General features: G+C 38.8%; 1 protein-coding gene across 2 annotated transcripts in view; it reads right to left on the bottom strand.

The window, feature by feature from the left end:
- Window positions 1-24,465, bottom strand: part of NPDC1 (neural proliferation, differentiation and control 1) — an 88,677-nt gene that overhangs the window by 28,758 nt on the left and 35,454 nt on the right. For both annotated transcript variants that reach the window (XM_072431669.1, XM_072431668.1), the window contains exon 2: window positions 13,756-13,890. In XM_072431669.1, the coding sequence (XP_072287770.1) occupies window positions 13,756-13,890 (135 nt within the window). The remainder of the gene's footprint in view (window positions 1-13,755; window positions 13,891-24,465) is intronic.

The raw sequence follows: 24,465 nt of genomic DNA, 5'->3' as shown, positions 1-24,465 counted from the left end.
CCCCTTTCTTGGTACGTGGTTGTTCCTCTGTGTTTGGTAACTTGCATGGTTGTAACACCAAACTCCTTCCCAACTGAACATTAAAGGTTTCATATGCACACAGATTTAAAGTCTACACGTCAAAAAGGATAAATGGGGGCTGATCTCTCCTGAAAATGCTAGTTGTCACATCAATGACCCAAAACCAGCACACTATTTAAAAATGTATTTTTAGAATGTTTGCAAAAATTCAAAGGATGACAAATGTATTTTTCAGAAAGGGGACTGCACACGTAGCCCCTTACTTACATGATCAGTAAAAGATATGTTCACTAACCAGAGGAATCTTCACATCAAGAACAAAGACAGCAATAAAACCCCACCAGAAGCTCCAGCCCTTTCTCAGAGTTTTAATTGAATGCATGTTTAAAATCTATATATTTATTCAATGCAGCCTATTATAACTGGCATAGAGGACAACTTTTAAAAAAACACTGCAAAGTTTGTGCTGAGCAAACTGCAAGCTGAAACCTTTCAGGATGGATTCAGGGCCCCACATATCTTCCAGCTATGAGAGACAAATGGAGAACCAAGACAGGTTCACAATAATGTTTCATGGAGTTGTATCCCCAACGCTCTGTAACACTATAATCCTATCAATCCTTAATACATAGCCCAGGACAATGGTTCAGAATCTTCTTTGTTAAAATAATTGTGCTTCTTGAGATAAACCCAGGATAACAACTTTAGGAAAACCTGTAGTTATCCAGATGCTGCAGAACCACATGAATCAGCATATCCTGCCAGCTGGTATATTTGGCTGTCCAGCATGTAAGTCTTAGAATAGAAAGTCATATTTCAGTACAGAAAACCCTGCAGTTGTGCTTAAATGGTCAGACCACTCAACTGAGAAATTTTAGTTATGGAAAGAGCCCAGTGGGTCAGCCCCTGACTTTTTACATGTCTATGTAAAAACAGGTCCCTGACTTTTGTCCATGATATTCCAACAGTAAAATTCCACTATAATACATATAGATATGGCAAGAAAGCAAACCGGGTTTAGTTGGACTAGAAAGTTTCTGCCCACTTTGCATGTAGGGACATTAGATTGTAAGCTCATCTAAAACAGTGTACGCCAACCTTTCGGACCTCACGGACCACTAAATTCATACTTTTAAATCCTGTGGAGGCTCTGACACATTGATCAGTGCACGCTTAGATGACGTATTACTATTGTTACTTTTAATGTTTGTTGCATTATCTTCAGTATTATTAAAGAAATGCAAAATATTTGTTTGCTTTTTCTGACTCATTATGGGTTTATTTCATTCGAATCTAGGACTAAACAAGAAATTATAGTTATCAAAGTCAAAATATTTGATGCCATTAAATGTAACAGTAAAAGAAAATACACAGTTAAGGTCATAATTACCTAAAATAGCAACTGAGAAATAAACAAATAAAATAAAACAATTAGAATCTGTATTCGTCGAGAGGGGTGGCCGTTGTAATGGTGGAAAACAATACTGAAGAATACGGCTCGGCAACGGTTGCCTCATACAACTTCAGACTATACTGACGTCACGCTGCGCCTCCCTTGTTTTTCCGTTCCTAGTACAGTTTGTGAACTAAGTGCAATATAAAGGCCAAAATTGTCATTTGGAATATAAAAATTTATTAGAATTTTAATTTTGTTTTATTATTAATAAATTTCTTGCTAATTGCTAATTCTGTCCAAATTTTACTGTGGACCACTAAAATTTTCTCACCGACCACCAGTTGTTCATGGATCACCCGTTGGCGACCACTGCTCTAAAAGGCAGCACATGACAGTTTCTCCACCAGGGTTCAGTGTAACCCCAGGGTTCCTCCAGAGGTTTCTAGGGGTTCCTTGATCAATGAGCAATTTGTGTTTCTCGGACCAGTTTAGCTGACACCAATGATCTTTTCTGGCTATCTGTAAGGGTGACATTCTTACCACTGACCAGCATTGTAAGAGATATTTGTCCCATTGATCACCATACTAATTTACTGTGAGCTGTGGATACAGTAATCACACTGGGTAACAATTTTGAACAATTTTTTTGTTGACTTTAATTTTTAAGCTTATTTACACTAAAATAGGTATGCTGATTCTGAAAGTGCAGTTAGTTTTTTTCTATCACGTCAGATTTTTTCTTTACTGCGTGTAATAATGCGATTACTGTAGTGTGGATTTGTATAGGCTATTCATTTACATGCAAGACAGTGTGGTCAGAGGTTGTGCTCTGCTCTACGTAGTGAATAAGCAAAATGTATTTTTCTACTTACACACGTATTTCCTTTCTTTCAGATCATGTCTGGCTCTGCTGTTTCTGGTTGTAAGTGCCTAAACAACCCTGATTCGTTTTGTTATATCTGTGGCAGTTTCATCATTCCCAGGAAAAGGGCGAACATCAGCACATTTGTAGAGCAAGCCTATTTGGCATATTTCAAAGTTAAACTTGGTGATAAGTCTTGGGCCCTTCATAAGGTGTGCAAACAGTGTGTCGAGGGTTTACAGATGTGGACAAAGGTAACGTGATAAGATGCCAATTGGTATGCCTATGGTTTGGCGAGAGCCAGGAGATCATTTCAGTGACTGTTATTTCATATAGTGAAAACTTCAGGATATAACAAGAAAAATAAATGTAACATAGAGCAGTGATTTTCAACTGCTGTTCCCTAGCACACTAGTGTGCCCTGAGAGATCTTCAGCTGTGCCATTGGAAATCAGCCAAGTCAGGGGAGGATCGCCATGGTTACATAAGGGTGAGTAATCTGGAGCCCTGGCACAGTTCTGCCCTGCCTTACCCTTCCCTGCTGTTAACAAGCAGTCCCTCTATAGGGATGCTGGGGATGTCTTTCTGTGTGAGAAGGCTCCATGTAACAGTGGGGAGTGGGGAGGAAAGCGGAGAGGGCGGGAGGGCAGTCTGAGGTGATCAGTGCTGGTTAGGAGTTCTTTTTCTTGTGCAGCAAATCATTCTCCTATGACAGGTGAACTGTAGCTTTCCTGTCACTATAGTCTTGTAGTGCAATGTCCTGCCATTCAATGACTCATTAGCTCCAGTCACTGGTAGTTCATTTTGACTTAGTCATTTAAAAAGTAGCTTGCGAGCCAAAAGTGTGGGCACCCCTGTCATAGTTCGTGGCTTGTGATAGCCCAGACCCCGTAGTGTGACAAAGGAATACAGAGGCTGCTCGCTCTCTCTCTTGCTCTCTCTGTATTGTACTTTTGAACCAGAGAAATTGCATTTCTGCAGTAAACTGACAACTTTTAAACTGACAGTTGCTTTCTGTATTACACTAATATACCTGGTTTAATGGCAGAATTGGGAATTTAAATCTATAAATCAACTGAATGGCGACTATCATCGATAGCTCTAACTGGAGCTTAAAGTGTGTCCTCCTTCACAATGGCAATATATTTGGGTCAGTCCCAATTGGCCATTCAGTTTCTGAAGAATATGCAGACATAAAGAGAGTCATCGAGAGTTGTTGCAATATCACCAATACAATTGGGTCATCTGTGTTGACCATAAAATGGTATGCTTCCTTCTTGGTCAGCAACGTGGATAAACCAAGTATCCCTGTTATCTGTGCATGTGGAACAGCAGAGCTGGTGAGAGGCATTGGGTGGAAAGGAATTGTCCTTCAAGATCTGCCCTAAAACCAGGTGATCCAAACATTCTACATGAGTCACTTGTTGATAGAAAGAATATTATATTCCCGCCTCTGCACATGAAACTGGGTCTGATGAAGCAGTTTGTTAAAGCTTTACCAACTGAAGGAGACTGTTTCAAGTACCTCATTTTGGCATTTCCTAGCCTGTCATTTGAAAAAATAAAGGCCGGTGTTTGATGAACCACAGATTTGGCAGCTCATCCAAGATGAGCATTTTATCAGGACAATGTCAGAAGTTGAAAAGAATGCTTGGTTATCATTCAAAGCCATTGTCAAAGACTTTCTTGGAAACACACAAGCAAAATAATTACACAGAAATTGTCCAGAAACTCTTGGGGAGCTACAAAATGCTTGGTTGCATAATTAGCATCAAGGTGCATTTTCTGCATAGCCATCTTTCTAACTTCCCGGAAAACCTTGGTATAGTCCATGATGAGCAAGGTGAACAATTCCACCAAGATTTGAAGGTCATGGAAGGACGGTATCACGGTAGATGGGTTGTACATATGATGGCCGACTATTGCTGCACCATCCGACGGAATTGTCCTAACACTGAACACGTCCAAAAAAGCTATAAGCATAAATTTTTATCTTTACCGCTTACCCGATTATTTTTCAAATGTTTTACTTTAAAAAAAAAATTTCATAGAGTAACAATAAATCCTTTGTATGAACAAAAGAAATTTATTTTAAAAAAATTATAGAAAAGTTATTAATTCATTTTTTTTTCATTGTATGTAAAATATGTATGTTTTTGACAAAAATGGAGGTTACCCTATATTGTAAAAACTTGGGTCATTTCTGTATTCACCACCCAAAAATTAGTAAAAAAACAAGTGTAAGATCTAACTCAACAAAAAATCCTGTGTTAAAAGTTCCTTAGTGTTAAAGAGGGGTTCACAAAGACCTGAACATTTTTTCAAGGGGTTACCCCCATGTTAAAATGTTAAGAAAGACTGCAATGACTATGACCTATAAGCTCATCAGAAGGTGTTAGCCCATAGAAGGTGTTAGGTGTTAGCTCACCCCAGAAGGTGCTATATTATCCTACGCTGGGTTCCCATAGTAAAAAGGTATGATTTTAAGACTGACAGATTGATCAAGCTAAAAATAAAGTGTACTGCTTTACTGTAATCTAGTAAATCGTTCCCCAGACAAGACTTTGTCAACCAACAGCTTCAAAACCCCAAGGACTAATATTACGGTATGTATGTGTGTTTGCGTTTATTCTTCAATATGGCACTACAAACACAAATGTGATTAGTTGCTATGTGCAATGAGAGCGGAGCTCTCTGCTACTTTTGATTATAAAGCAAAAGGATATGAAAAGCCCATGTGAAACCAACTACTGCCAGAGAGGACCAATGAACCATTAAGTGTCTTTTCCTGCATCAGATCAATGAAACCCACAAGTCAATGACAATTTGTTTGCACATTTCACATTTTGCTCCATGCATCTGTCAATCAATTAGCAGTTTGAGTCATTAAACTGATTCTGCATTTGTGAATGTACAAGGTCTGGCATGAGCCCAAGAAGTAACAATGGCGACAGGGTGGCGCTGCAGCATCACAGTTATGTTGCTGTGGCTTATAGCTGTAATAAAAGACAATAATAGACAACCTGAAACATTTTGTTCACCACTTGACAGTGTAAAATTTAGTCCTGAAGACAAAGATTCAATGTAGCTACATATACAATGCAGTTGCATATAGACAGTCTAGTGAGGAAACACTTCTTACCAACATTACATATAAAGCACAGCCAATCATTTCTTTAAAAAAGCCCTTTTTTGCTACTAGTATGAACTGGAAATATCTGATTGGCCAGTAAATAAAATCCAATGCTGCACCAATCAAAAGTAGCATAGCATTAGCAGGATGCAAACCTATTGTGCATTTCTGGGACTTGTGGTCCCACAAGAAGCCATGAACTACAAACTATTCCTTTTCACCCTAACGTCCGTTTAATTGGTTTCCCATAATTCTATTTGTACAATATATATATGCACTTTGTTGTATACTGCAAAAAATAATATCTGTATTGTTTCTAATACAGAGAGGAAAAACAAACATATCAGTGGTATTCACCACAGCATTATTTGTCTTTATTTTATTTCACCACCATGTTCCAAAACCATAGCCCTTCTTCTTACCTCCAGTGTGACTCTATCGCCTAAAAGCAGAATATGGACAAATATTGAAAAAACAATTCATTCTAGTTAAGTGTTTTTTAATTATTATATATCTCTTTAAATAAAACTAGCTAAAATATATGTGATGTCAATAAAATCAAAACACATGGAACAAAGCTATTGGGGGCGCATGCACGGACCCGGAGGATGGTAGTTTCCTGAGCAGGCTCCGCTCTGTACCAGGACCTACAAGGCTTCCTTGGGCATATTAGTCAGCGTTTTCTGGCTCCTGAAGTCTCCCTGAGTATGGGCACAGCAGGAAGGGTGGAGAATCCCAGATGTCTACTTGTAGTAAGTACCAGCAATCTCGTGTGATGGGGCAGGTGGCTTCAGCACGTGTGGCAACTAAGATGGCGGATCCTTCCTCTCTCCTGAGTCAGGATTTGGATTTGCAGGAAGTTCTTTAATTGCAACACAAGCTATGCAGCATCAGCTAATAGACTCAGAGAATATCCTTGATAGATTTCAATCATTGCTGCAATTAGCTCTGGAAAGCACTGCCAAGAAAATCACTGTGCACTTTACAAAGGAGCGGAGAGAGCTGGGTCAACGTATAGTACAACTAGAGGGGAGCATGGATGATGCTACCACTGTTCTGGAGTGCCATCGAATATCTAAAACAAGAGGTATTGATGGTCCTTGCATTTTAAGTAGAGGTATAGAGGACTATGAGAAAAGGTCCTGCCGGTCTAACCTTTGCATCCGCGGATTACCAGAAGCTATAACTGATCGTAAAGCAATGGTTACCACTCTCTTTCATGAACTATGTCCAGAGATACCTGTGGAAAGATTAGAGATGGACCCCGTACATCACACACTGATTAAACCCAAACCTGAGGCCCCACCAAAAGATATTGTAGTAAAACTGCATTATTTTTGTACTAAAGAAATGCTAATGAGGACAGCTAAAGCGAAAGAGACTCTATCCTATCAAAGACACAATTACCAGCTTTTCGTGGACTTGGCACCCGCAACAATTTTATGCCGTAGAGAAATGAAACCCTTTCTGCAGATATTACAGAATCAATGGATTGCTTACAGATGGGGCTTTCCCTTTGAATTGCTTTTTTCCTATGGCGACAAGGTGCAAACTATCTCCTCTCCAGGGAGGCCAGAACTTGTTTCCAAACTTTGGGAATCTATGGTTGTGCCCAAACTGAAATGTCTGGCCACGCCGAAAGTCCCTGTCCATTAGTTCCTCACCAGCAAAAGGGACCAAAGGAGTGCAAGACCGCAGCCTCACTTATACACCTAAGGTCCTCTCAGAGTAGCACCTGAATATTCTTTGGTCCATGTTTTTTTTGTTTTTGTTTTTTTACTTGTATAATCGTTCCTTTCTTATTGGCTTTATTATCTCCTACCAGATATAATGTGCTCATATTTTGCAAGTCTACCTGAAATGTATTTTTCAAGTGTTTACAAATGTTGGGATAATAAGTGTCGATTAAGGCAGGGTACTTTGCATTTATTTGTTGATTATATGCTAGATATATGACTAATGTTTTTTAAATATATATAATTAATTTTTGTGCCTTGGTCCTGGTGTGGAGGTCACTGCACAGTTTCATGGTCTCTAAAGATATCCCTTGCCATCCTATAGTGGCGGGGGATATGTCTGGTGACATTTTAAGGGTGACATAAATTGTTCTTTCGTCCTTCGCTTGCACTGTTTTTCTCTGTTATCAAATAAGGTGGGAATAGGTCTCAGCCCTGTATCACCTGGATGTACTTGTCATATATAGTGTTTTTTGTTTTGTTGGTTTGGTGTGGTCTTTGTCTTTTGTTTTTGTCTTTGTTTGTTTTCCCTTGTTTTTGAGGTTGGACAGGTAATATATTGTATTAATATCAGTGACAGAATTGTTCTTTATAGAAATGGGCGCAATGCATATGTACTGAAATTGTAATATAAATACTTTCTCCTAGTGTGCAAGGCTTTAACTCCCCAGTTAAACTGTCACATGCTTTCCGCTATCTTCATGCACGCAAGTCTGATGTAGTATGTCTCCAGGAGACATACTTTTCCAGTTCTTCCTGTCCAAAATACTTTCACGCTGCCTATCCCACTGTTTTTATGGCAAATGCAATGGTGAAATGTAGAGGTGTATTTATTGGTTTTAGGAGAACTGTTTCTTTTTAATTGGATACTTAGGTGGCTGATACTGATGGACGCTATTTGATCTTGGTCGGAACTTTAAACAACGCTAAGGTAACTATAGTGTCTTATTATGCCCCTAATGATAACCAATTTTCTTTTTTTAAACATTTGCACTTATGCACTTATTACTTAAATATACTCAGGGTACCTTCGTGTTATGTGGCGATAATAATGTTACCCTGATGCCTGGTTTGGATAGGTAGAATGTAGTTAAGGCTCCTGTTGCACTTAGAGATGCTACTCTATCTAATAAATTGCTTGAACTTTTTAGGTCAGAGATGTTGGCAGACATGTGGAGGGAACTGCACCCAAAAGATTTAGATTATAATCATTTCTTCTATCCCCACCAAGTGTTTACGTGTATAGATCATATTTTGGTATATTTTGGTTCTACACTGACATTTTAGCGGTGTCATGGTTCAGGCCAAATTATCTTCTCTTTTCCCAAAGCCTGACATGTTTAGAAGGTCACTTAATGGTTCTCTGCTCAGTAATCCTGAGGTGGATTAAAAATTACAATGGATTTTGGCTGAGTATTTTACTTTAAACCAATAGCCCACAACCTCCTCAGCTATGCTTTGGGCAGCACATAGGGCGGTAGTTCGGAGTTGACTCATCCAGATCGCTTCACAGATTAAAAAACAACGTATGTCAACTCTAAATGATTTGGAATCTGAATATGCGGAGCTACGCACGCAGTATACAGTTTCACCTAGTAAGAATATAAAACATCAATTAAATGAGGTCCGCACTAAATTGAATCCCGGCACGGCTTCTGTAGCTGAGAAAACGTTGAGATGGTCCAACAATAAATTTTATAGATAAAGTAACAAAATGCATAAGTTGCCGGCGACTGCAGAGATGTTCTCCAGGGGTTTCCCGGTGACGCTGGTGAATGCGTCGGTGCAGGCGGGAGGTGCAGCGGGAAATTCAAATAATTTTGTATTGGATTCAATACAAAATAACTGTAATAACTGTATTGCTTATTATTGTGAAGGCAGGAATCCGGCTGGCAGTGAGGCGAGTGTACGCGCACACTCGAGTCCGGACCACGGTAAACCGCGATCGATGGCCGCGCGTACTTTCGCGCTTCCAGCGAGCGCGGATTTTATTGATGAATCAGGGGCAATGACTTGATCTAATTATAGGCAATTTCCCTCCTCAACCTGGACGTTAAGATTTTGGCTATGATTCTGGCAGCTCGGTAGGGCAGGGGCATCAGAGATTTTGTTTCAACTGATCAAACTTGTTTTATTCCCAGGCAACAGGCTGGGGACAGTGTATGGAGGATAGTACATCTAGTTCATCAGGCCTAACTAACAGCATTATTACGGAGTCTGGATATTCAAAAAAGCATTTGATTCTGTATTATTTCCAAACCTTATTTAAAACCTTAATATATTATTAACTAAATGGGGCTTTGAACCAAATTTTTGTAAATGGGTTTCTTCTTTATATGCTTCTCGTAAAGCTTTTATTCAATATATGGATTATCGCACTAGACATGGTACTGGACAAGGCTGTTCATTATCACCTTCACTTTTTGCATTGGTAGTGAAGCTTTTGGCCATAGTAATTCAGAATCATGTGGATATTTAGGGTTTAGATGTGTACGGTGAACAACATAAGTTTTGTCTTTTGCGGATGATATTCTTCTTAGTTTGACAAATCCCATGGTATCTTTGCCTAACTTGATGGAGGTTTTGGGATGTTTTCAGGTCTTCAGGTCAGTAGTTCAAAATGTAAGGCTCCTAATATTTTTTTATTCCCTGAAGTGATGAAGACAATTAGGGAAACCTTTCCATTTCAATGGGAAACAAAGAGGCTTAGTTATCTGGGTATTTTTGTTTCCCCGACTTATGACTCTTTGTACGCTTCAAATAAAAAGGAGATTTCCGCCTATTCATATGTTATATATCACATAGGCCACATCTCTTATTAAACCAAGAAAAGAAGAACCCACGGTGAAGAACACCAATTTTTGTAGCAGGATTTTTTAGGCCAATATCGACAACATGTATTATGAAATTAACCAAATTTTAATATTATTTACATTAAAAGGCTCATTTCCAATACATAAAACAACATAAAAACCATTTTTAATACACACAATAATCTCTCCTTTCAGAGTGTTCCTGTGAGGGATGACTGCAGCATGCAGGGGAGCTGGTGTGTAAAAGTGTGTGGCTCAGCTGTGAGATTTCAGTGCGGTATTGTTGTTTGTTTTAAGTTCCATCTAAAACTGACAAATAGAAATAACATTAAAACCGAAGGAACTATAACAACAACTAGATGTGATTTAAAATTGATACCAGATTAAAGCAGATAAAAGCTTGAGTGCCATGACCACCGGTTTGTTCCCCACCACTAATTCTAACAGAGTGTGTTGCTGAAAACACAAGCATCAGATTCTCTCTCCTCTCTCCTGAGGAAACGGATATTTCCGCAAAACGCCTAGTGAATTAACACATCCCTCACTGGGACACTCTGAAAGGAGAGATTATGGTGTATAATAATGGTTTTATGTGGTTTCATGTATTGGAAATGAGCCTTTTAATGTACCGTATTTTTCGGACCATTCGCACGCACTGGACCATAAGACGCACCAGTTTTTTAGAGAAGGGAAATGAAGAAAAAAAAGATTCTGAAACAAATAGTGTCCTAAAATATTTTATGTGCATTAAAAACCATCACAGTCATAAACACATGTAATAAACCCTGTAAAGTAAAATAATACATTTTAGTATTTTTATAATACATGTTTTCGATATTGGCCTAAAAAATCCCGCTACAAAAATTGGTGTACTTCACCGTATGTTCTTCCACTCTTTGTATGCTGCCAATATCCTTGACTTAGTGAACACTTGATTGACCTCCTGGAAACGATACCAAATGGGCCATATTGGCTTCTATTAAGATATCTTGGTTACCCAAGTTTCTGTACGAGAGTTCTCCCACTTGCAATACCTACTCATGTTTTAAAATTGTTACAGCGTAACATGTGTGAGTTTATTTGGGGGGCAAAACGTCCACAAGTCCCTAGACATAATTTATTTCGACCCAGGAGTTTGGGAGGTCTATCGGTACCACATTTGAGTTCATACTATAGGGCTGCTCAGGTAACCCCTTTTTATCATAATATGCTCGGAAACATATCCTTATTGGGTATCTATTAAAAATATGGTGGTGGCACCACTATCTGTAGAAGCCTTGCTTTGGGTCCTGGGCTCACAGTGGCCATAATATTAACCCTAGTTTGAGGCTGAGAATCTGGGACTCTATTAAACAGACTGGGGGTCTTTTGCCTCGTTATACCCCAGTAGCCCCTATTATTGGGAACCTGATGTTCCCGCCTGGTCTGGAGGAACCGAGACGTTTTGCTTGGTGGGTGGGGAAGGATCTCTACAGAATTCATCATTTTAATAATTTGTCTGGAATACTATGCTTTAATGTGTTTCACAATACTTACAAAACTCTTTCGGTACCTCCAAATTAGGCATTTTGCTCAGTCCAGGCTAGGACAATTCACTGGTCCTTAAACTTTGTAAACTTTGTGTACATGATCCATATGCTAAGGAGTCTTATCGACTTTACATAACAATTTAGTGCAGACAAGTATGGCTACTCCTTCCTTTATATCCAGATGGGAGGCAGACCTGGGTTTGCCGCTCGGACAAGAGGACTGGAAGCAGATTTGGTCCATGACAGCACATTATAGTATCAATGCTTCTGCAGTGGAAGCCAAATATAAATTCATGTTGAGGTGGTATATGGTACCATCTAGGCTTGCTTTTTTTTCTCTTTGAACTGTTTACAACCTGTTCTCCTGTTACCCAAGTCTTTGTGTTGCCCTTGTTATATGCAGTATTATTTAGGCCTATTAATTAAAATGTATATTTTGTTTTGATGATTGTGAATAACTGTCTTACTATTCTGGCATTTGTTTACTGTTTTAATTTTTTCAATGAGTATTTAATGTAATGAAAAGGTAAATATAATATGCTGTGAATATGGAAATGATCACCTCTTTTTCCAGTGTGTTAAGGGAATGAATATGGATTGAATTGTTATTTAAGTAAAAATGTTATTTAAAGGTAGAAATAATGAGGATGATCTCTCCCCCCTTAATACCAAAATAGAGATAACATACTAATTTTAATATGGGATCCCCCCCCCCCTATAGAGAGATCACACCAATTTTTGATATGATATAGGATGGATTGTTAGTACTGCCATTTAGTCACTGGGGATTTTTTTTTTATAGAGAGATTATATTAATTTTCTAGATACTTGTTATTGAGGAAATCTAGAGGTTATGAGAGGGGAGGATGCCACTAATATTGAGGGATAATTTAGGGATATGAGGAAAAAAGGTTAATTGAAAATGTCATCTGGTATAGGTAAAAGATAGATATTAAGTAGTAAATTGGTAATAAGATACAAAGGAAACTGAGGAGATAAACTGGTAAGGACAGATATATAGATATAAATTAAAGAGGTTAGAATATTGTATAGTACTACTGTTATTTGTCACTAGATGATGGACTTTGGTATGGCATGTGCTAGTCTTTTTTTTTCTTTTTTTATTGTGTGTAACTAAAATGAACATTATTAAAGAAATTGAAACTAAAATCAAAACACAAGATTTTACTGAAATACATGGTATGAAACTATTTAAAAAAAAAAAGAAAAATCAGTGATCACGGACTGCAGGACTACAGGCACACATGGATCGGCAATGAGCTCTAAAGCTCCTATCAGCCAGCTGAAGAACATAAACTGACCAAGCCAGCACAGAACTCTTCATAGATTTGGGTGGTCAGAATGATGAAGGAAGGGAGAGAAACTGGCAGGATCACTAGATAAACAAGCTAATTGATAGCACATTAGTTACTTTTTTGATAAAGGATGGCATTAGTTAATTATCAGCTTTAGGACGAATGTGTTTTGAGTCTCGTGTCCTTCCCTCTACAGCAATACTTATAGTAGATGGAAGAGGAACAGCAATGTCCAGGGTTCTCTTTTAGTCTTTCTTTCCTTAACATGACAATATAAGAAAAGAGCAGAGGGAATTTGTTGTAAGTGTGCTTTCTTCTCCATTACTGTCAAATCACAGGCTGGGTGCTCTGATGACTAAAGGAGAAAAGCACAATGACCAGCTTAGCCATGCTACTTCTTAGGAGTGTTTGGATTACAAGGGTGACTGAACAAAAAAGGCAAATATTTTGGAATACATTTATATACTGTATATTCATTTGTGTATTTTGCATTTGCCTGGAGTTCAGTTTTAAAGATAAACTCTGCGCACCTGCTGCAGTCTTTATGGGACATTCATATTCTTGCTGCTGGATTTGTTATTTATTTTATATTCTGTATAAAGGAGGAGCTGAAATATACAAAGGTGAGGCAGAGATCTCATGGTTTCAGTACTGTGACAGATAAGAAGCCAGAGTGTAAATAAGACTGCCTGGCTCTATCTAAAATGGCACAACTGGATAAACTGAAACACAATACCAGGTAACATCAAGGATAATAAAGTGAATTAGTAGGAAAGAACCTCCATTTTTTCAAAGTATGTGCAAACAATTGGTATAATATATTCAGCTATAAAGTTTTCATCTTACCTTACAGCAAAGCTTAAATATAAACCAGAGGGAATCTGGTTGGTGTTGCAAAGACAGGCCAACTGAGTATTCATTCCAAGAAAATATTAGTTAAGTACAGTACCTTGCTTGGCTTCTACACACTTGCCATTGATGGACTCCTTGTAACCGTGAATACAGGGACCACATTCTGAAGAACCTTGAGGACAGACTTCTCTCTTTTGCAGAGGGCAGTCTATACTTCTACAAATCTGACTGGCTGAAAAACACACAAAAATAACATTTATATAAATATATATATAATAATATTAAAAAACTGCTGCATAAATTGCTATAGATTATATATCTGCATGTCAACAAAAAACAGCAAGAGCAAGCCAACGATGACTTGTATTGGGTATACCAAGGGCTCATGTTGACAGGAGATATTGATCTGCATTTACAATGCTTTTGGATGTCAAACATGTCAAATACTAGTCAAACAGATCAGCAAAATCCCACTGACATTTGAGCAGTACACATGGCAGGTTAGAGGCTGTGTTTGACCTGCATTTGCATGCTCGATGTCCTATTAAGGTGTTTTGCAGGTCACACACAGCCTTTACCTGTCAAATACTGACTTTTACCATTTCATTTCCACTAAACTGCTTTTTCTATTTAAACTTAAGCATCAGCATTTGGTGTCTTGAGCCCTAAGACAGGGTGTTTCTTCTGCTGGGTCTTTACTGCTATCCAGGCCACAGTTGGAAGTTCTGGCCAATCTATAGCACAGCCATGGCAGGCTAAAAGTCTCAAGTCCAATAAATGAAACCATATTATTTTGCAGGAAAAAAAATCCCTGCCAGGTCAACTTTGTTCATCACAAAGACTGAGGCCCAAGTGGAAGGTTGATAATAAAAAAATCAGTCCTAGTGGTGTAGCATGAAGCAGAGCATCATTTTTAACCAGGGTTTCTCAACCAGGGTTCCTCCAGAGGTTGCTGGGGGTTCCTTGCGCAATGAGCAACTTGTGACTCTCATGTCAGTTTAAGTCACAGCAGTTTTTGTTGGCGATCTGTAGGGGTGACATTCTTCCCATTGTCGAGCAATGTAAAAGGCATTCTTCCCACTGACCACAATGCTAAGGTACTGTGAGCTCTGGTATGTAGTGATTATATAGAGAGTTGCGTAAGACTTAAAAGTTATTTTTAAATGTTCGCCCACATAAAAAAGGTCAAGAAAAGTTGTTTAAACATTCTAAATTATACTTCTAAATACAGCTAAAAAAGTAGTCAGTTTTGCCAAGAAAGCTTATTCAATGGAACGGGTTGCCTTTATGAAATCAGGAGGGATATGGATGAAAATCCTTTCTGCAAATACAAATTTGAAACATGTTGGCAGCTACAGCAAATAAAAAAATGCAGTAAGCTTCCATTAAAATACATAAGATTACAAAACAGTAGTGTTTTTGCATATATATATATATATACACACATATAGTTACTGAAAATGTGGGTCACAATACAGGGGACCACCACTCACTTACAGCTTCTTAACATTTCTGGGGACAATACCATACACAATGAGGTGGAGTGAGCTACAACTGTGTGTTGCTTCCAGCCCATTTAGGTACACACATACTGAACAATTGTTATCACTGTTTACCAGGTTCACAGAACAGTGTCAACATTACAATGAGAAATTACAATGCACAATAACAGAAAAAGGGGACTAATTTACATTTCATTGTCTTGGATGGTATCTCTGGAGACAAGGGGGAAGAAGACAAATTACTGACCCACAAGAATTGTGCATTCTAGTACATCACTACACCCATTTGGAATAAACTGAGATTTGGACTTCTATATTATTATTTATAAATGAATATATGTTTATGTGATTGTATGTAAAGATGTTCATTTTACAGATGTATGGATTTCTTTTTTGATCAGGTAATTTTCTGATTTAACATTATGTTACAAGAAAATATGAAATATGTTACTTGATTTACTCTGAGCTGTTGGGACTATATGTGTCTTTAGATGTTAATTCATTTGATTTCACAAGGCTCATTCCTTCTTTGTCCAGATCTAGAAGGATTTGTGTACTTAATTCATTGTAATTTTTATTTTGTACCTTAAACTGGATGAGCTGGGATGCTCCAAACAGTTCTTCAGTACTTGCCAATGTACCTAAACACATTTTAAATATATTAAAAGCGGAGACACACAGTCAAATACAAGAGGCACTCACGTGCACACGTGTATTGGTTCTCGTCTGATAATTGGCTTAATTGACTGAATGACCGCCCTGATGGATCCACAGACGATAAGCGATTGTAATGCAAGAGAAGGGGAGAGGGCACAGCAGGGTGCCGCTCCATGGTTTTCCCCCCTCCCCTATGCATAGAGCAGAACGGTGCTGTATGTACAGCAATCGCTCATGCATTGTGCAGTCGTTTGTCATTGGAAGGGATTGTAAAAGATCCTTTCCAACGACAAATATTACACGTGTGTGTAATAGCCTAAATCTCATGAATGCCTGTTTCCAACAAAAGAATTTTTAACTATTTGTAAGCTTTTCAGTCTTCTGTATGCCTCTCATCTGACCATAATCTAGATTACACACACGTATTAATATTAATATGGAAATTAGTGTTCAAATCAAGCGATTCCAGCAACCAGAGGGTAAAAAAAAAAAAAATTCTTGTTAGTCAAAAATGACACCACCACAAGAAATGGGGACCACACACTTAGGAACTCCAACAGATATATTTATGATTTAAATGTAAATATTACTGCATCATTTCAGGCAGCCACAAAGAATCTGCTCTAGACACCCTTTTTCCACCCATGCCTGTAGTAGCCAAGCAGGCACAAGAGGCAATCCAATAAATAAGGCCTTTATACAGCAAGCATCTGTCTTGTGTCTCCTGGAGATGGGGAACTTTCAACAGCAAAGCCTCATCTTTTAGTTGCAGGTGAAAGAGCTGAGTTATTGGCAGCTGGCAATGATTGGAGGCATTTAACACTTTGGTGTAATATCTAGAAATAGATGTCTGAAAATTACAGGCGTACAACATACAAGTCAATAAAAACTCAAGTTAGAAGAAAATCAGATACACATCAAATACACATGTCAGTGATCTCAGGAGCAGCTTAAAAAATGTTCAGGTAGTGTGCATCTGAAAGCAAGATACATATGCCAAAACATGCCCAAAAATCATATGCACAGTTCCTTAGGATGACTAAAAACTTCCTAATAATTCCTTTTTCACATTTGAAATTAAAATAGGATGTTCCATTTTAGAAACAGAAACCGGTCTTATTTAAACTTCAGAAAACGAGGGTCTGATTGTCTCTCTACTATTCTCAAAAACGGTTTCATCAGGACCAAGATCAAGGGAGCTTGATAATGTACTCAGAAAGAAAGCTGTGAATGCCTATGTGACTGGAAAGAGATTTAACAAGGGTAGCAAAATTATTTAAAAACAATATTATTGGTTTCATATGATTACTAAATTTTACATGACTGGATGTACCGGCAAATTCAGCAAAGAACTCCAAAATTCCATTGTGGGTCATGCAGAACAATCTTTCAATAGTGCTAAAGTGCATGCGTCTACAATCAGAAATTCAGAAGAGGACCCTGCCCCGAAGAGCTTACAATCTAGTAGGTGGGGGAATTTACACACAATACGATGGGAGATATGTAGTGGTGGGAAGTAGTGACAGTATCAAAAGACAGAAGCAGCATTTGGCTGCAGCATTCATAATAGATTGTGGAGAGAGTCAGGTTAGTGGAATACCAGAGAGGAGAAGATTACAGTAGTCCAGAGGAGAGATGATAAGAGCATGTACAAGGAGTTTGGTGGTCTCAGGACAGGTAGGGGCGGATTTTGGAGATGTTGCGTAGATGAAAGTGACAGGACCTGGATATGTTCTGAATATGGAGGTAAATGAGAGGGCAGTGTCAAACGTGACAAGACAACGTGCCTGAGGGAGGGGCCGAATAACAGTGTTGTTAACAGTTAGATATATGTCAGGGGATATTTGGAATTTGAGGGGAGGGGGGGGGGTGATGATGAGTTCTGTTTTATCCAGGTTGAGTTTCAGGAATCGGTCAGACATCCATGATGAGATGGCTGACAGGCAACATGAGACCTTATCTAGGACTGAGGGAGACAGGTCAGGGGTGGACAGATAGATTTGAGTGTCATCAGAATACAGATGGTACTATAAGCCAAAGGAGGATATAAGACTACTGAGAGAGGAGGTGTACAGAGAAAAGAGAACCGGTCCAAGGACTGACCCTTGGGGAACACCAACAGGGAGGAAAATGGGCGAGGAGGAATTACCATCGAAAAAAACTTGAAAGGAGCGGTCAGACAGATAGAAAGCAAACCAAGAGAGAGCAGTGTCACTGATACCAATGGAGCGCATGATTTGTATTAGAAGGGGGTGGTCAACAGTGTCAAAAGCAGAGGAAAGATCAAGAAGGAGCAGGGAAAAGTTGCCTTGAGACTTAGCTCTGATGAGGTCATTGGCCACTTTAGTAAGGGCTTATTCATCCTTACTTTGATAAACAAATAATTGCTGATGCTGCACATAAAGCAGAATCCTCTAAACTCAAAAATCCTCTAAACAGAATTCTAAGAGAAGTCTAATTTTGCAGTAATATTTATGCTCTTGATTCTCATGGAAACAATTACAGGAGTCGCACACCGCTCATCGTGCCAAATGAAAACCCTCTGCAGACATCTCATTAGCATGTTAGTAAAATTAACCCAGCCCTGTTCTTTCCATTTGTTATTATGTCAAAGTTATTGCAATGAAAAACGTATTCCCGGTCATGTGATGCTGAATTCACGCTCAACACAAGAGGCCTTGACACACAAACAAAAGCAGCAGTCTGCAGCAACAACCTTTTTTTCTGGTATTTAAAGAAAACCTATCAAATTACTTAGACTATCAATACTGACTGCCCTCCATAAATACTGATCACCTGGTGGAAGTGATGAATAAACTTTTTTTTTTTTTTTTTACTGATCTGAATAATTTTGCTAGGTTGGTGAATTAGAAGGTATTAAAAAAAATTGAATTGTAGCAATGCATTTGCAGAAAAGAAAGTGGGAAACAAGACGACATGTTATTAGAGGTATCAAGTTTCCCATCTGGGTCCTCTAAAATATGTTGTTATCTTAGGAAAAGGGTGAGGCTGACAGGACCATGGGATGTAACCTTAACTATGTGCCAATCCCACTGTTCTGCAGAAGAAACCAGTGATGGGAGCATTGATCATAGAGCATGTAGAACTAGCATAGTAGAATCAGGTTAAAATGAGTGGTTAAAAGGCCACCTGGTAGAATGGTGGCCACCTGACACCTGAAAATAGTATTAGACCTGGGACATGAAATCTTAGAGAATGCTGCAAAGCTCTGTCCCACCCCAGCAAGAGGGAATATTTCAAGGAGCTGGATGGAAGCTTTGTCTTGGTGTGAAAGAAACCATCCTGACAGAAAGGGTCAAGATAAGGAGTAGGCAAATAAGGCAGCCTCCTTGAGTGCTTCAACAGGAAGGATGTCACAAGAAGGCAGGATCTGCAATCTATACTGTCAGAGCTGTTTTCAGCTCATTGTAGGAGGTGTATTTTGGCAATTTTTGCCTTCAGCACTAATGGACCTTGTCCCTGCACTGCTGACAAATACCCTTTAATGATAGATGCAGAGCTCGAGAGACATGTGCTTTGTATTTACACAGAGACAGAGACAACCATATATACCTGCATTCAGCTTTTATTGTTGCCAACAAAGGATGGAGAGAATGCAGGGAGGAAGAAAGAACACACTGCTTGCTGATCTTGAGAGCATCTATTCACGTGGCCGTGCTCCGGGACACATTGGAAAAACGTGCGCCAGTCTCCAGGGCGAAAATGAGGAATGGCAGACAGCTGCTATATGAAGGAGATCATCCTAGACAACTCCTTGTTCGTGAAATGTATCTGCAGATAGCATTCTATTTTGTCCTGGGCAACCCCACTGGCCTTTTTATTTATTTTTTTTTTAAACCATGATAAACTTGAAATTTATTAAGAATCCAAGAAGCTCGATGAAATGCCATCAGCAATGGAAGTGAAGTGAAATGAAAACAGAAAATCTAAGAAAATAGACTATTTTCATTTATTTCATATAGAGTTATGGAGAACATTTTTATTGCTTTAATGTTTTTTTTTCAATTGATCAAAAATGAGCATATGGCTATCTTTACATAGGAGGGCCTAGGTGGAAGATAGCTAACCTGCCGGCAGGAGGAAATCCACACAAGACCAGAGACAACATACAAGCTTCATATACAGTTAGGTCTATAAATATTTGGACAGAGCCACTTTTTTTCTAATTTTGATTCTGTACATTACCACAATTAATTTTAAATAAAACAACTCAGATGCAGTTGAACTGCAGACTTTCAGCTTTAATTCAGTGGGTTGAACAAAAAGATTACAAAAAATGTGAGTAACTAAAGCTATTCTTTAACACAATCACTTCATTTCAGGGGCTCAAAAGTAATTAGACACATTAAAAAGCTGAAAATAAAATGTTCATTTTTAATACTTGGTTGAAAACCCTTTGCTGGCAATGACAGCCTGTAGTCTTGAACTCATGGATGTCACCAGATGCTGGGTTTCCTCCTTTTTAATGCTCTACCAGGCCTTTACTGCAGCGACTTTCAGTTGCTCTTTGTTAGTGGGCCTTTCTGTCCAAAGTTTAGTCTTCAACAAGTGAAATGCATGCTCAATTGGGTTCAGATCAGGTGACTGACTTGGCCATTTAAGAATATTCCACTTCTTTGCTTTATTAAAACTCCTGGTTTGCTTTGGCTGTTTGTTTTGGGTCATTGTCCATCTGTATTATGAAACGCCTCCCAATCAATATGACTGCGTTTAGCTGGATTTGAGCAGACAGTATGTCTCTGAACACCTCAGAATTTATTCGGTTGCTTCTGTCCTGTGTCATATTATCGATAAACACTAGTGTCCCAGTGCCACTGGCAGCCATGCATGCCCAAGCCATCACACTGCCTCCGCCATATTACACAGATGATGGGTTATGCTTTGAATCATGAGCTGTTCAACGCCTTCTCCATACTTTTTTCTTGACATCATTCTGGTAAAGGTTGATTTTGGTTTCATCTGTCCAAAGAATGTTATTCCAGAACTGTGCTGGCTTTTTTTGGACGTTTTTGAGCAAAGTCCAATCTAGCCTTTCTATTCTTGAGGCATATGAGTGGCTTGCACCTTGCAGTGCACCCTCTGTATTTACTTTCATGCAAAGAACCAACATTAGAAAAAAAGTTGTCTCTGTCCAAATATTTATAGACCTAACTGTATATGAAGCTTGTATGTTGTCTCTGGTCTTGTGTGGATTTCCTCCTGCCGGCAGGTTAGCTATCTTCCACCTAGGCCCTCCTATGTAAAGATAGCCATATCTTTACAAAGATAAAAAAGTTGTCTCTGTCCAAAAATAACTGTAGGCCCAACATTCAAACTCTATGTGGGCCCAGGGAGAACATACTATCTCCATGCAGGCCCAGCATGAGCACGCAGATTGCAGATGTCCATTGAAAACAACTGGGGACATGTTTGGGCCCAGGGTTCGCCATCAATCTATCCAGCTAGGAAAGTAAGGCAGGCAAGTAAGGCAATGTGTTGCAAATATCATATAATGCCAGTCTTGTATCAGGAAGAAATTGTAATATTTCACAATGGAACAAGCAGTAACCTGTTATCACAGCTGTCAATGGAATATTATATCTATGTACAGCAATGGCACTCCTGTTCTGTAGGGGCTGATGTGTTCCATAATAAAAGCTGAAATTTGGCTTTGACTTTCTCAAACTCCTTCAATGAACTAGACAATCTTTTGATGTTGCATTATTAGGATCTGATGATCAGTTTTCAAATATGCAAATCCACGTGCCTGGCATTTTGTATCTATTCCCCATTTCTGCATTTCCAATATATATGCCCCCCCCCCCTTCCTGGAATACTTTCAACTTGCTTCAGCAATCCAAAAACAAATTAATGTAAATGTGCTTACAAATCCAGCAGAAAGAATGGCACCTCTGTAGCAGAGACGGATGTGGATGGTTTATGTATAAAATGATTACCTGGATATAGACGTAGAATCACCGATTCGTATTCTAAGAGCAAAACAAACACTTTAACACCAGGAGTTGCCCTCGGCCTATATACATCAGAAACGGCACTTCCTCATACCTTGTTTATACCTCTCAGTACCATAAAGGATCAATGAAACCATGACAACCTTTAGGGTTTCAGTGTGTTGCTAGGTCAGAACCTCTTACGGTTACAGGAAAGGGGGGGGGGGGCATTTTATTAAATTTTTTTTACACAGCTGTATATTACCTCTGCAAACTAACCCATGCTAAACCACCACTAACCAATTGCCATAAACATGACAAGCAAACAAATATCGGGGAAAATATCATCTAGCTAAAAGATCAGGCTGGGCACAGAAACGAACTTGGATGGTAGGATGTATGTAAGAAGTGTTCACATATTTCTAGAAACCTATGTATGCCTAAAGCCATTTCCAGGTGACAAAAAAATATTCCTATACAAGCAGCATTCTGTACAGCTTATTACAAAGATGTGTGAAAAAGCATTACAGACACTTGCTCGATGTGGCTGTACGTATTAAAATGATGTAGATAACCAAAACCTTAATAAACATTAATAATGGAGTCTCAACCTGCAAAGGTTGACTGCAAATTTTCAATATAAAATGTGGATGAGGCGTTTGTATCCGTTTTATATTCACTATTAAATACTTTGAGTCCAAATTCATTTTTACCAAGCAGAAATCATTTTTTAATTATGAGGAATCTGTTCAAGTAGAAAGGACGGTGCAGAGGACACACGTAGCACACACCATCTGCACATGAATCACACACATCTGGGCTTACCATGACACACATCTGACATGTGCTGGTCAATACAAGCAAGGTGTCAACACTGGCAGAATTTGTGTGCAATCTAGAGAATACACAATAGAACCTCTAAAGAAGAACTGAAGGCCTATAGTCTACCCAACTTCATCTGGGCACGCATCAAGCACCCAAACCAGTCTCTGAAGCATCCTAAACACACTGCTTTCACACTGCAGATTTTTGTTGAAAGCAATTGGGCTGCGTTTACCTTCAATATATATATATATATATATATACACATATATACACACACACACACACACATGTCTTTTTCATTTCTGGAAGGATTAGTGCGTAGATTAGAATTTCATTGCAGTCTGAACCTTTCTCCTATTCCAGGCCATATCATTTGCAGATCCCTGGTGTCACAGTGATAAGAAATGGGAGGTAGACAGGGATACAGATGAAAAAAATCCTAACATAGGTTCTAACTCTTTCTCACTCTAATGCTGGATGGTTAGTATTTCATTTTGTTGCAAGTGGTTGATCGTGGCTTCCTTATTTAGTAAGACACGGACCATGGAACATGCACAACAGATATTCAGACCAGGATTTGGTAATGCTGACCTGTGTCCTTGTGTGTTTTACCTCATACAGGTGTTCCTGCAGTGTTTGCACAGGGAGGTCTCAGCCTCCTGTGTTTGTGTAGCTGAAATGGCTGCCAGCCTTTCCAAGCATGTTTGCACAAGTTCCAGTGTGTATCTATACTTAAGTAATAAAAGTAACCCTTCGGTATTGTAAATAACTATATCTCAGTAAATTAAACTTCAAGCTTACAAAAAAAGTGCCACTTCACAAAATGCATTTAATATCCGTTAAAGCAAGTACAGTACATAGGATAGTAGGTCATGTGACATTATATATTATTCACATGCAGCCAGAAGGGAGAAAGTTCCATGTAAAAGCAGCAGCTGTTACAATAAAAAAGGCAAAAAAAAAAAAGAAGAAAAAATGAAAACATTTAGGGAGTTCTCTTGTCTTTCTTTCTCTCTTCTAGTATTGACTGAAATGTTTCAATTATGCAGTTACACAATGGCAGACATATTGCAACCTACCTATTTAACAATTTAAAAAAAGTCTTCTCTAAAAATAATGAGTATTTTAAAACACATCTGAGAGTGTGTAAATGTGTCAAGTTTCCACTTAGCAAAACTACAATTGAAACACATTGCACACTTTTCTCTTAGGCTTAGTCTACACGGACTGTTTCCCCAGCGTTTAACCTGAGGCTTTTAAAGCCCATGTTTGAAGTCCCCATGCATTCCAATGGGCTAATCTACACCAGGACGTTTCCTTCAGGCACGTTTTTGAGCGTTATCTTAAACGTTGCCTGCAACGTTTAAAAAATTAAAACGCTGGATAAACACAGGAAAACGCATGAAAATGCTTGAAAACACTTCCATTGAACTCAATGGAGGCTTTTTCAAGCGTTTTTAAGCTTTTATGAAAGCTTCCATTGAAAACAATGGGGGCTTTTATAAACGTTTTTAGCAGGACTTTGGAATCTGGAAGCCCCCTTTAATAAGGAGACTCCCAGATCTCCACCACCCCATCCTGGGGAATGAGTACAGGGGTGCATAAAACCCCTTAATCATTCCCTGAAAGGGTTAAAATGTGTAAAAAAAAATGCTTTCCGTTTCCCTGATCACTCCCGCGCAGTCCTGGAGGAGATGTATTACAGATATAGAACATGTCACAGCTCCTCTAGGGCTGTGGGATTAATCAGGGGAGGAGAGCTGTCAGCATAGCAGAGCTCCGCTGACTGCTCTGCTCCCTGATTGGCTAAGGATAGGGAAATCCTAATGATGCTTGAGCTGTCATCAGGGTTTCTTATTTCTCAGCCAATCA

Source organism: Pyxicephalus adspersus, chromosome Z, assembly GCF_032062135.1.
Source record: "Pyxicephalus adspersus chromosome Z, UCB_Pads_2.0, whole genome shotgun sequence".
Classification (NCBI taxonomy): domain Eukaryota; kingdom Metazoa; phylum Chordata; class Amphibia; order Anura; family Pyxicephalidae; genus Pyxicephalus; species Pyxicephalus adspersus.
This window is presented reverse-complemented; position numbering and strand designations above follow the sequence as displayed.